The 13,602-nt window shown below is 44.7% G+C and overlaps 1 protein-coding gene across 1 annotated transcript; it reads right to left on the bottom strand.

Annotated features, from left to right (window-relative positions):
- Positions 1–9,866: 9,866 nt before the first annotated feature.
- Positions 9,867–10,950, bottom strand: LOC130838837 (free fatty acid receptor 2-like). The gene has a single exon (XM_057712534.1). It carries the CDS (start codon positions 10,936–10,938, stop codon positions 9,952–9,954), a length of 987 nt encoding a protein of 328 aa, XP_057568517.1. The 5' UTR covers positions 10,939–10,950; the 3' UTR covers positions 9,867–9,951.
- Positions 10,951–13,602: the final 2,652 nt, after the last annotated feature.

Genomic DNA, 13,602 nt, shown 5'->3' with positions numbered 1-13,602 from the left:
TTATCAAAACAACATTGTTAACTATCTGGAGTCTTTATTATCATTATTTTATTTATTTATTTTTTTTAGCTGCACTGCGGGGCATGTAGAATCTTAGTTCCCCAACCAGGGATCAAACCCGTGCCCCCTGCAAGGGAAGCACAGAGTCTTAATCGCTGGACCAGTCCCTGCAATCTTTTATTAGTTTGGTCACATAGTAATCATCTAAAGTGCGTCTCATTCCTGGAGAGTCCAAATGCTAGACCTGAAGGCGTGTACCCGTATCCTTCAACTCCAGAGCGCTTCCAGAATGTAAACCTCGTGCAAGCTGGTAGCTTTTCTGTTTCTTTGACCATAGTATTACCCGCACCTTGAGCAAGACCTGAGGTGGAGCAGGTACTCTGTAAATATAGTTGAGTGAAGGAATGAAAGACCAATAAGGAAGAGGGCAGGAGTCTCCATCTCTGGAGAAGGGAGTGGGCCTTTGTGTCCCTGATGCCCTGCGGCGAGAGCCTTCTGGAGGAGCTAGCATCACGGTTTAGAGCATATGAAACATTTAGAACAGCACCAAACCCACAGGAAGTTCTCCATAACATTTCCTGTTCCCCCAGGACCCAGGCAGAAGTCCCAGCAGACTCAGTTCCCCTCCCAGGATCCTAACATTTAGCCCTTTAGTTTTCCTTGCAGCACACCCAGAGGCTGTTGGACAGCATCCTGTACTGCTGTCTCTGAGTCCCACACACCGGCTCCTGACTTTTCAGGAAGCTGATGGAATAAAAGGAGCACTGGACCTGGAGGATCAACCTAGATTCTGGTCCAGGTGTGACCACTGTCTGGCTCTATATCTTTGAGGAAGTAATTTAGCTTCTTTGGACCTTGGAGTCCTCGCTTATGAAGAAGGCATAAGAAACCAACTTCAATGGTTATCTTATGACTCAAGTGTGATTGTATGTGTGGAAACACTTTTAAAACTGCAGAACAAGACTTCCCTGGTGGCACAGTGGTTAAGAATCCGCCTGCCAATGCAGGGGACGTGGGTTCAGTTCCTGGTCCGGGAAGATCCCACATGCCGTGGAGCAGCTAAACCTGTACAGCACGACTACTGAGCCCGCGTGCTGCAACTACTGAAGCCTACGTGCCTAGAGCCCATGCTGCACAACAAGAGAAGCCACCACGATAAGAAGTCGGCTCACTACAATGGAAGAGTAGACCCCCTGCTCACCGCAACTAGAGAAAGCCCTCGAGCAGCATCAAAGACCCAACACAGCCAAAAAAACCAAAACTAAAAACAAAACTGCAGAAGACACTTCTTCTGGTTCAAGTTATTGTTGTTAACCAGACATCTGATCTGTTAGAGCAGTGAAGGCAGCCCCCAGCGTGCCCAGAACTACATGCCATTCCTTGTCCATGAGCTGTGCCTCTAACCCTTGCATGTCAAAATGCAAGTGAGTTGGTGAAATTATGAGACAGATAGTCTCAAATCTGCTCTAATTTATTTTTAAAATACCATAAAAGATATATTTCAGTAACACCCCTTCTTTATTATCAGTGACAAATTATTTACCAACTGTTTGTATGAATATCTTGAGTCTAGGTGACAGAAACTTGTCCAGGCCGATTAAGCAAAAATTGGAAGTTTTGGCTATTTAATTGAAGAGTCTGGGGCAAAGTGGCTTCAGGAATGGCCCTATCCAGGTGCTTAAATGAAGCTGTTGGTCATGTGTCTTCATGTCTTAGCTCTTTCTTTCTCTTTCTTTTTTTTAGATTTATTTATTATTTTATTTATTTATTTTTGGCTGTGCTGGGTTTTTGTTGCTATGCTAGGGCTTTCTCTAGTTGTGACGAGTGGGGACTATTCTTCGTTGTGGTGCATGAACTTCTCATTGTGGTGGTTCCTCTTGTTGCAGAGCGCAGGCTCTAGGCGTGCAAGCTTCAGTAGTTGTGGCACATGGGCTCAGTAGTTGTGGCTCACAGGCTCTACAGTGCAAGCTCAGTAGCTGTGGCACACGGACTTAGTTGCCGTGAGGCATGTGGGATCCTCCTGGACCAGGGATTGAACCCGTGTCCTCTTCATTGGCAGGTAGATTCTTAACCACTATGCCACCAGGGAAGTCCCTTAGCTCTGTTTTCTTGTGCCAGCTTCATTCCCAGGCAGGCTCTTTCCAAGTAGTGGCAATTACATTTTACCAGCCTAACAACCCTGTGGAAAGAGTGTGCCTCTTTCCAGATCATTCTGGAAGAGTCTAGAAATGATTGATTCTGGATGGACTGGCTTGGGCATGAACCCAAGTCTGGGTGACATGCTCTCCCCTGCAGCTGGGCTGGAGCCAGCCTTTTCCTCCCAACCCCCCACTGCATGCCTCATGGACTGAGAGTAGAGAAGGAGTGGTTGACTAAAGGAAAAGTGGGATGTTGTTACCAGGAGAAGGAGGAAAGGATGCTTGGCAGGCAGAACTCCAGGTATCCACTCACAGCAGGTCACCACACAGGAAACAGGCTCAGCACAGATGTGAGGACTGTTAGATCATAGGTCAGTTGAATACCAGGGCGTTTCTCTGCTCTGACACGGAAGACCAGTTCTGCTTTGTGCCTCCCCATCTCAACTTATGCATCCCTCTACCAGTTTATCTCAAGTCCTCACTCACTTTTCTTGACCTTTACTATTCTGGCTTCACCCGTCCACTGGCAGTGAACTCTTCACCTGGTTCCCAACTGGGTGACCCTGTGGTCACTTGGGCCTGACATCCTCTTCCATTTCTGGGTCAGGTTTTAAGGTGCCTTCTCCCAGGCACTTGCTCCGTGTTTTAGATGACCAGCCTCATCCTATTCCCAAGCAGACAGCTCTCAGAGTTCAGCCCTGAATGGACATTCACAAACTTGTGGAACAAGGTGCAGAGACACAGGTACTTCTGCCTTCTCAGGGTCTCCCAGGAGCCAAGAACATTTACACTTAAACTTGCAACGTGTCAGGAAGAGGAAGGTCAAGAGTCAAGCTCTCTCTCAGGCCACTCGGCGCTCTCTGTTTCCTCCAAAACTCTGCTTCCAGAAATCGAATTGATCTTCTCTAGATCTCAAGCCATGATTATTCTTTCAGATGTGCTTCTGCTTTTACAATTCAGGTATCCTGTTTTACACATTTTCCTGGGCTAATTATTCGAAACGAACTTGCATACGAGTTTGCTCATGTACTCCTGTACCTGCCCCTGACCTCCTTCCTTGTTTGGTCAGAAGCTAATTGAATTGGCTACTCTTCAGCCCTGTCTCATGAAACCACTCTAGAATCCGTAGACACATGAGCGCCTAAGAAGAAAAGAGGGGCCATGTATTCAACTGTCCCCAAAGGGCTGGGGTCCTGACATATCCCGTCACTCTGTGTAGGCAGGGCTTCCGATTCTGTCTCCCAGTGTCCCGTCCCCTGACTCTGCACCACCTCTGCCTTTTTCCCACCTCATCTCTGCTTAAACCATATCGATCCAAGGTGACTCCAGTTTCCTTGGAAGCCATTTGACAAAAGCACAGAGATACATGACAGATTACGCTTCGTGATTCCACAAGAAGTGTGTCTTGTCTTGGCCCATGTTATATGGCTCAGAACCAACAGAGGCTACATTCTCATCCCCACGAACCAGGACACTTGACCCCACCCCCCCACCCCATAAATCCCCCCTCTGAATCCCAGCATCTTATTTTCCTTTTACTCCATTGTCAATCCGAGCTCGCCTCCAGGACTGGCATTTCCTTCTAGTCACCACGTCTCCCCAGCACAGATGCACTTCCTGTATAAACAACAGAATGGGATGGGGGGGAGAAAGCCCTCTCTGCTACACATAACTGTATCATTCTCCCTTTATGCGCTCCTTGAATGTTCTTGACAATCTGGATTTGGTTAAGAAAGATGAGGAATGGGGAGGGGGACCAGACTCCTTTACCCTAGGGCCCTGGAGAGGTTCTCTGCCCCGCTTTGCCCATGTGTATACGTGTGTATGGACATACACACATATATACGTGTACATGCCGTGTGTGTTTGGCGCATGTGCCAATCCACTGCGTTGCTTTGAGGGTCTCAGGCCTCATTTGAACTCCTTTTCCTGTTGGCAGGTAGTGCACGCCTGGTCTCTTCCCTCCCATTCACGACCTTACATCGACTACAGGGCCAGAGTTGGAAGAAGAGATGGTGGGAAGGTGGTGGTGGTAGTAGCGGGGGTTCTGCCATGTGAGCTTTTTTTTTTTTTTTTTTTTCCAGACAGAGCTGGTTTATGCTGTCACTTTGCAGGATAGCTTGGCAGTTTCTGAAACTGAAAATGCAGACACCAGTGCTCCCAGTACGTCCCTCCTTTGAGGAGTTTTCCCACAGGTGTGCGAAAAGACATGTACGGGGATGTTCGAAGCAGCGTTGCTATGCTGGTGGAAAATCGTTTAGTCTACAAATCATTTCACTCTTCCTTGCCTCCCTCTTATCACTCTGCACCCTGCCCCTGTCGTGGGGCTTCCTCATGGGGGTGATACTGTAAATGCTAGAGCTGGGCTCTTAGTAGACGTCCCGTAAGCCATCAGTTCTCCACCTAAGTGGGGGTGGGGGCACAGCCTCTGCCAGGTGAGCTGGTGACGATCTCAAAGGGATATTATGCACGTAGAATGGAGTGGATGGCTTGAAAATACATGTTTAATATAATTTTATCTTTGCCAAACAATATTTCTTTAACGTAACACAAACGACAGTGGTTAGCAGTGTATTATTGTCAAAAAAGCATATGTTCAGAGGTTGTGAAGTGCTGATTGGGGGTGTGGTATCTTGAGCCCAGCTTAGGGAAAAAGCTCTCACATGAGTTTACATAAACCGAGTGACCTGATTTCCTTTCCAGTAGAAGCTCACCCTCCCCCACCATTCACCTGAAAACCGGAAGGGGCTGAGGTATAGTATCGCTAATGTTTATCTTCAAACCTTCCTTTTTTCCCTTAACACAATGCTGCAGGAATTATTTATTTTATCAGCAGGTGCAACAGTAGTTGCATTGAACTAGGTGTTATCAAGTACTCTAACTGCAAAACTGGGGCTTTCACTGTGGCTTTGTGAAACCCCCCAAATAAATCACACTAAGTACATTCATAATTTTCACCCTGATGAACTTTCTTTAATCTTTACTGACAAAAAACTCAAATGTGCAGTTTTTTTCAGGATGACACTGGTGAATATAATTAGTATTGAGCCTTCCCCTTCCTCCAGTTAATACAACTTCTCCGATCAGAAATCCTGTCTATATTTTAGATCAGCGTATCACCACCTAAATGAAGGTGAAGTAATCCTGTCCCATGAAACAAGAAGAAAAACTCCAGTGCAAAAAATCTTTAGAACAAGATTCTTGACTAGCAAAAAGTGATGAACATATAGGCCTGTGCAGAGCAATTATATCTTATTTATCTAAATCTGTTTTGTTACTCTCTATCTCGTGATAGAATAGTTCTGGTTTTTACAGCTTGCTTAACACATCAAAAAGCTTTGCATTTCACCAGGCAGACTTTATTTATTTATTTTATATTTTTAAATAAATTTATTTATTTATTTATTTATTTATTTATTTATTTATTTATTTATTTTTGGCTGCTTTGGGTCTTTGTTGCTGTGCACAGGCTTTCTTTAGTTGTGGAGAGCGGGGGCTACTCTTCATTGTGGTGCACAGGCTTCTCTTGTTGTGGAGCACAGGCTCGAGGCGTGTGGGCTTCAGTAGTTGTGGCACATGGGCTCATTAGTTGTGGCTTATGGGCTCTAGAGCACAGGCTCAGTATTTGTGGCGCATGGGCTTAGTTGCTCCTCGGCATGTGGGATCTTCCTGGACCAGGGCTCGAAACCGTGTCCCCTGCATTGGCAGGCAGATTCTTAACCACTGCGCCACCAGGGAAGTCCCCAAGCAGACTTTAAAGTCACATCTCTGAAAGTTTAAGGGGCATTAAACTTTAACTATGGAACTGTGAACCATTACATGTTTACACACCAAGTGGCATGATGTTTCACGTATGTGCAGTTGCATTCATCAGAACAAGGCTGTTTGTCATCTAACTGCATCAACAGTTCTCAAATTTGGTGATTTTTATACTCTCAAAAATTACCAAGGACCCCAAAGACAATTTTTACATTTATATAGGTTTTAGATGTTGACATTTCCTACAGCTATTGACATTGACCATATTAGAAATTGACCTTTATTTTTAAAATATGTATTAATTTATTTAAAAATAATTAATAATCGTAAGACCGTTATAAGTTAATATAAATAACATATCTCCATGAAAATAACTATGTTTTCCAAAAAACTAGTGAGAAAAGTGGCATTGTTTGACATTTTTGCAGATCTCTTTAATGTCTAGCTTAACAGAAGGCAGCTATATTCTCATATGTGTTTTGCATTCAGCCCGTTGTGCTACCACATGGCGGGTAGCCTCTGAAAAACTCCGCTGTACATTCATTTGTGAGAGAATGAGAGTTTAAAAAGAGGAATTGGTATCTTAATATCATTATGAAAATAGTTTTGATCCCACAGGTCACTGAAAAGATCTCTGGGCCCCGGAGGGGTCTCCAGACCACATTTTAGAGCTGCTTAACTAGGTTCACATAGTTAGATGCCATCTGGATTGGTTTTTCCTCAATGTGTGCTAGTTAAAGGGAAGAAGAAAGAAAGGGAGGAACCGACTAAGGCACTCCTAATATATTAAAATATCTAAAATAACCACTAAAGTAATAAAACAGAGAATAAAATTTCCAAGTCAGCGATATGAGAAATCAATGTGAGAATGATATGAGAAATGAAAAGAAATAAAACAACTTAATCCCAAAGGGAAGCAAGAGAAGATAAAAAAAATATTAAAATGTGAGGAAAATAGAAAGCACAAAATAAGATGGTAGATGTTTCTTTTTTTTTTTAACTTGAATGCGCTGTGATAATTCATCTGACCAGTACACTTATCATCAGGCGATGCATGATATGCTCGTATGTTCAGTATATATGTATACTTCAATGAAAGCACTTAAAAATAAGATGGCAGAAATATGAGGGTGAGTCAAAAATTATCCACACTCTGATCATGTTAAAACTTCTGTTGGCCGCAGTCTTATCAGCGCTTTCCATTCAAGGTTACTGTCTCCCCAGTCACTGCTGTGCAAGTGTGAACATGTTACATCAGTTCATTTGTAACTGCAGTGCAAGCAAAAATGGATGCCCCACTTGTGATTTGCACGGAAGAAGAGCAGCGTGCAGTGATTCGTTTTTTGTGGTCTGAGAATGTACCTGGTGCCATTATTTATTGAAGACTTTGTACACAGTATGGAGTAAGTGTTTTGTTATGGAGAAGTGTGTATGAATGGATAAAGAAGTTCAAGGAAGGTCGCACAAGTGTTAGCCATCAAGAAGGAGCTGGATGCCCATCCGCATCCACAGCTGATGACAACATTGAGCGTATGTGTGAAATGATTCTGTTTTCTGGGTTTCTCAAGGGCCAGTATTGGAACATTATCAGGAAAAGTTTCAACAATCAACAGTGCTCATTATGGTGAGATGCTTATTGAAGAGCTGAAGCCTAAACTTCGGATTAAACGCAGAGGACTGCTATCCAAGGGTGTTGTGGTCTTGCATGACAATGCACATCTGCACACTTCTACCCACACTGTCGACACTCTGCAGAAACTTCGTTTTGAGGTGTTAAAGCATCCTCCCTATATTCCTGACCTTGCTCCATCAGACTTTCACCTGTTTGGTCCCTATGAGGGACCAAACAGGTGAAAGCAGCCCTACGAGGACGAAGATTCACTTGTGATGAAGAAGTGAAGACAGCAGCGCATTCGTGGCTCACAGCTCAGCCTAAAACATTTTTTAATGGGGGAGTATGAAAGCTTGTTGACAGATGGACAAAGTGTATTGGAAAGCAAAGAGATTATGTCAAAAATGATGTATTTATCTTTTCTAAAAGTTAATTAAAATAAATTCTACAGCCAGAATGTGGATAATTTTTGACTCACCCTTGTAAATCCAAATATATTGGAATTTATCATATGTAAATATAAATGAATGAAATGATATAGTTAAAAGACAGGTACTTTTGAATCGTAGGACCAGGCTACAGCAAAATCCAACCACTGTATATATTGCTTATAAAAAACACATCTAAAACATAAGGATATTGAAAGTTTGAAAGTAAAAGGATGGACAAAAATGTACTATGCAAATATGAATTAAAAAGATGAAATTGATATGGCTATATTAATATCAGACAAAATAGATTTTAAGGCATATTAATGTCAAAAGACATTCAACATTCTCAGAAGATAGAACTATAAGAAAAAATAGACAAATTCACCATCGTAGAAGAAGCCTGTAACCAACCTCCCCATGCAACTGATAGATCAAACTGACAAAAGTAAATAAAGGTTTTATAACCTTTTATTTCAACATTATAAATTAACAAGTTTGATCTAAAGCATATAGAGAGAATCCAGCACTCAACAACTGCAGAATCTATATTCTTTTCACACCTGGAACATTAGATGGACTATATTTCTAGGCTAAAAAGCAATTCTCAACAAATTTCAAAGAAATGGTACTATTCAAACAGTATTCTCTGATGGCAGTGCAATTTAGTTAGCAATGAATGACAAAAAGATCAAGAAAAAAATCCATATGCTTGAAAGTTAAGAACCATTTCTAAACCCAAGAGTCAAAGAAAAAAATCATATGGAAATTAGAGCCTATTTAGAACTCAAAATAATGAAAATTCTGCAAATCAAAATTGCAGCATCCTGCTAAAGCTACTCTTAGAGGGAAATTAATAGCCTTATAGCTTAACATTCACAAAGAAGAAAGGCTAAGATTAATGAGTATCTATCCTTTAGAAGTAAGAAAAGACTCAATAGAGTAGAAGGAAGGAAACAATAAAGATAAAATTAGACATTAGTGAAATGGAAAACTGAGATAAAAACCAGAGAAGAGCTGGGTTTTTTGAGAAGACAAATTAACAGACCTCTGGCAAGACTGATCAAGGGAAAAAGCATACAAATACACAAGATTGGGGATTGAAAATAAGACCTAACTACTAAGAAGTATCCCGACCCACATTTCTTCACACCACCACTGACTTTTCTCTGAAGGACTTTTTTCTTGCCCATTTTATAAACCTGAGTCAGCAGTTGCTTTGATCAGGATACTGGTCCTCTGGGCTCGCATGCAGGACCTTGTCTTGTTCTCCAGATCCCTGCCTGTGCTGGATCAGACCCAACATGTGGAACCCCCTTCTTCTGATTCAGGGTAAAGGATAGAGGTAAGAATTCGGTAGTAGATACAGGCATACCTCGGAGATATTGCAGGTTTGGTTCCAGACCACTGCAATAAAGTGCATATGAAAGCTTTACCGTACTATTAACTGTGCAATAATAACATGTCTGAAAAAACAATGTACATACCTATGGGGTGATTTTAATGTGTATATCCATGGTTAAGAACCTAATGTACTAGAGAGCAAATTCAAAACATTTTCAAAACTTTGTTAATAAATTTTATAGACACTGAAAATAAATACTTTGTTGCTAAAAAATGCTAACCACCATCTGACAATACAGGATTGCCACAGTCTTCCAATTGTGAAAAGCACAATATTTGTAAAGTGCCATATAACAAGGTATGCCTGTAAATGAATACTAGCATCTTATAGACACTGAGTGGGGAAGGCTAGGAATTCCAAGACTTTGGTGGTCTAGGACAAAAGGACTTGTGGCTTACCACCGAAGCAGTACTAGCCACAAATGAGGAAATGTCGTAAACCACAGGGAACAAAATGAAAACACTCACCCAAAGGATGAGTTGGATTTGAGAGCCCACTGCGCTTCTTTGTCCCTTAAGCTAGGCACAGGAGAGCTCACCCCGGTTCTGCTTCATTGTTCCTCTGTGTGAGCCCCTTCCCCCCAAAAAACGTAACACCAAGCTGGCAAATCTAGTCTCCTGTGAAGCCGACATTGGCTGCACCTAAGCTCCCATTTCGTCTCTCTGCAGCCAGCTCTCCAGCTTTTCTCCTCCAGTACCCTGACAGCGAGGCACCCCAGGTCTGCAGCCTCTGTAGCTTTTTATCAAAGGCTTTGCGCACAGCTGAGGAGGAGAAGTAGAAAATCAAAGGGTCGATGCAAGCATTGAGAGCACTGAGCACCACTACGCATACCCGCCAGCTTTCACTTTTGCTACGAAAGAACCCCACCACGTGAGACACATTGTAGGGCCCAAAACAGACCAGGAAATTGAACAGGGTCACAACAACCAGCCCCACGGCTCTCCAGCGCTTCCGGGTCTCCACTTGGGGCTGGGAGAGAATGATTCGCACAAAGCGCCAGTAGCAGAAGATGGTGACCACCATGGGGATGAGGAAGAGGACGAGGCACAGCTCCAGCCGCATAGGAAGCAGCACGTTCAGCTGCTCTGTTGTGAAATTGTCATAGCAAACAGAGAGGTTTTGGGCGTCACTCGTCGACTTGGTTGGTAAGTATTGGACAATGATGACGATGCTACAGTGTCCAAGGGACAAGATCCAGATGGCCACAGCGGCGATCACTCCGTACAGGGGCCGGCGGGACAGCTTGTACTGCATGGGGAAGGCCACGCTGCGGTAGCGCTCCATGCTGATGCCGGCCAGGAGCCACGTGCTGCAGTAGATGCTGCTGTAGAAGCCATAGCCAGTGAGGGCGCAGAGGATGTCCCCCAAGGGCCAGAAGAAATTATGCGCAACCTCAACCATCTTGAAGGGCAGCAGCAGCAGCAGCAGGAGGTCCGCCAGCGTCAGGCTGAGCAGGAGGACGTGGATGGGAGCGGGGTTAGGCTTGCGCATGCGCCCCACGGAGGCATGCAGTGCCAGCAGGTTGGCGGGGAGACCCCAGAGAAAAGATATAAAGTAGAGGAAGAGAAGTCCCAGGTTTCGGCGACTTGGGGCCATCCTCCCTGAAGAGACAAAAGATGGTGTCAGAATCCTCTCTGACTTTGGGTTTCCCAGCCCCAAACCTAGGGGAATCAGATTCTTTGCATCTCCCCTCCGTGCTTCACTGAGTGATGATCGCTAACCCTGCAGACGGAGTGGTGTTCTGCTTCCTGTGTGTCGGGGAGAAAGTCCTCCTTGCTTCACAACCAAATTACTTCTTTAGAACCTTCCTCCTCTCCATGTCCACCCTACAAATAGAAAGGGGGGCGGGGGCAGGGGAGGGACCTAAGAATTCTGATGTCTCAGAAGCTCCCACGGGAAAAGTTCTGAGGTCTCCAGGTCCTCACTAGAAAGGGCACTTCGTGAGGGCAGTGCCATCGTCTGTCTCGTTCACCATTGTGTCCCCAGTACCTAGAACTGTGCCCGACGCACAGCAGGTGCTGAGCTAACATCTGTCGATAAATGAATGGCTGTGTGAACTGTGCTTCATCATGAAGAGGGAGTAATCCCAAGACTCTCTGAGCTTCTCCAAATTCTCCTCCGCCTGCTTGTGCCTTTTTTCTCTCCTTGTCTTTGCCTCTTTTTCTTTTCTCTCTCCAAGTCACAGGGCCTGAACACAAGATTCCCAGCTTCACCTCTGAAAATGGGAGTTTGGTTAAGTCTGAGGGAAAAGCTGCTTAAGCCCAAGGTGAATCCCAGATGCCCAGCTTCTTGATTCCATGCAGAGCCAGTCAAAGACAATCTGTAGGTTTGGGTAGGGTAACAGAAGGGGCCTGACCTGGACCAGGTAACCAGCATTCCAGTCCAGGCCAGGCCTCAGATCAGTCATGTGACCCTGGGAAAATCATTCTAAGTCCCCTAAGCATCAGCTTGTTTTCCTCTGCACCCTATGTAAGCAATGATTTCACCAGAACTGCCACAATTCCCGTATGCTGCCTGCCAATTCACCCCCTCTCCCCTTGAAGAAAGCACATATACGTGAGATTTATGTCAATTTGAGTAACTTTTAAGGGACTTCCCTGGTGGTGCAGTGGTTAAGAATCCGCCTGCCTATGCAGGGGACACCGGTTCGATCCCTGGTCCGGGAAGATCCCATATGCCACAGAGCAACTAAGCCCGTGCGCCACAACTACAGAGCCTGCGTGCTGCAACCACTGAAGCCCGTGAGCCTAGAGTCCATGCTCTGCAACAAGAGAAGCCACTATAATGAGAAGCCCATGTACTGCAATGAAGAGTAGCCCCTGCTCTCTGCAACTAGAGAAAGCCCATGTGCAGTAACAAAGACCCAACACAGCCAATAAATTAATTAATTAAAAAAAGAGTAAACTTTAATCTCTTTTAATTCATCATTAAAAAGTATACATTTAAAATTAAACTTGTCTTTAACTTATTACTGGTGGCCCATCTGTGTATCTCACTCCCAAATTGGAAAATCTCAAAAGTAGAGGGCCCTGGGAATGGGGAGAGTCCCCACCTAGTTGGGATGGAGCTCACCTTTTCTTTTTCTCCTGCACTCACCTGCACCCCGGCCCTCACCAGCACTCTCTCTCCCTTGAGTTTTCCTGGCCCCCTTTTCTTTTCTATGACCTCTTACCTTCCCTCCTTCCAGAGTAAACCCCGTTATCCATACACACTCCTTCCATCCCATTTCCTCCTAGGGTTGTGATCCCAACAGCCTGTTCCCTGAGCGCAAGCAAAGTTGGGTGCCTTGCCTTTTCCTGGAAGCAGATGGACCGCTTTGCAAATATGTCAGGCCTCAGAAGCAGGTGGAACATTGTCTAAAAAGGCCACTATTTTTCCCACAAACAACAGTCTTTTATACCTGGAAGAGTCACATGGGTCAAAAAGAGGAAGGTCAAGAGTTGAGCTCTTTCCAAGCCCGCTTGACTTGGATCCCCCACCAAATTCTGTCCCCACCAAACGTATTTCTCCCAGAATCCAGGTTGTTCTCCTCCTTCTGCATTCCAAGTGGTCTCTCCTTTTTCCCTGCTGTGGGCTCTTATTCCGCACAGTTTTGCACATGCAGGCGCCTTCTGCTGCTCTACTGTTTCTTCACCTGTTCCCTCTTCATCTTTTCTCTCAAGGCCCCTGACCTTATCAATTTCCTGTTCTTTTTCCCAGAAGCTCTGGCTGAATCTGGTTAGTATCTTGACTTCTTCTGGCCTATTAGGTCTCTGCTTACAAATGGTTTTCCCTTGGCCTCAGATTATCCTGAGTCCACGTTGCTGCCAGGCAGTCTGTTTCTGGCGCTGCTCCCCAGTCATTCCGCTCTCCCCATGATCTTTTTTTTAAATTTTTTTTTATTTTTTATTTATTGGCTGCATTGGCTCTTCATTGCTGCATGCAGGCTTTCTCTAGTTGTGGTAAGTGGGGGCTACTCTTCATTGCGGTGTGCAGGCTTCTCGTGCGGTGGCTTCTCTAGTTGGGCCACATGGGCTTTATAGTTGTGGCTCGTGGGCTATAGAGCACAGGCTCTGTAGTTGTGGCACACGGGCTTAGTTGCTCCACTGCATGTGGGATCTTCCCAGACCAGGATCGAACCCGTGTCCCCTTTATTGGCAGGTGGATTCTTAACCACTGCACCACCAGGGAAGCCCTGTGACCTTTGTCCTTCCTGACCATGCTCTCTTTTCACTGTTCTCTCACCAACCTGTGCAGGGTCCACGTTGCTCCCTGGTGGCA

The sequence above is a fragment of the Hippopotamus amphibius genome, chromosome 16, assembly GCF_030028045.1.
Source record: "Hippopotamus amphibius kiboko isolate mHipAmp2 chromosome 16, mHipAmp2.hap2, whole genome shotgun sequence".
In the NCBI taxonomy this organism is placed as follows: domain Eukaryota; kingdom Metazoa; phylum Chordata; class Mammalia; order Artiodactyla; family Hippopotamidae; genus Hippopotamus; species Hippopotamus amphibius.
This window is presented reverse-complemented; position numbering and strand designations above follow the sequence as displayed.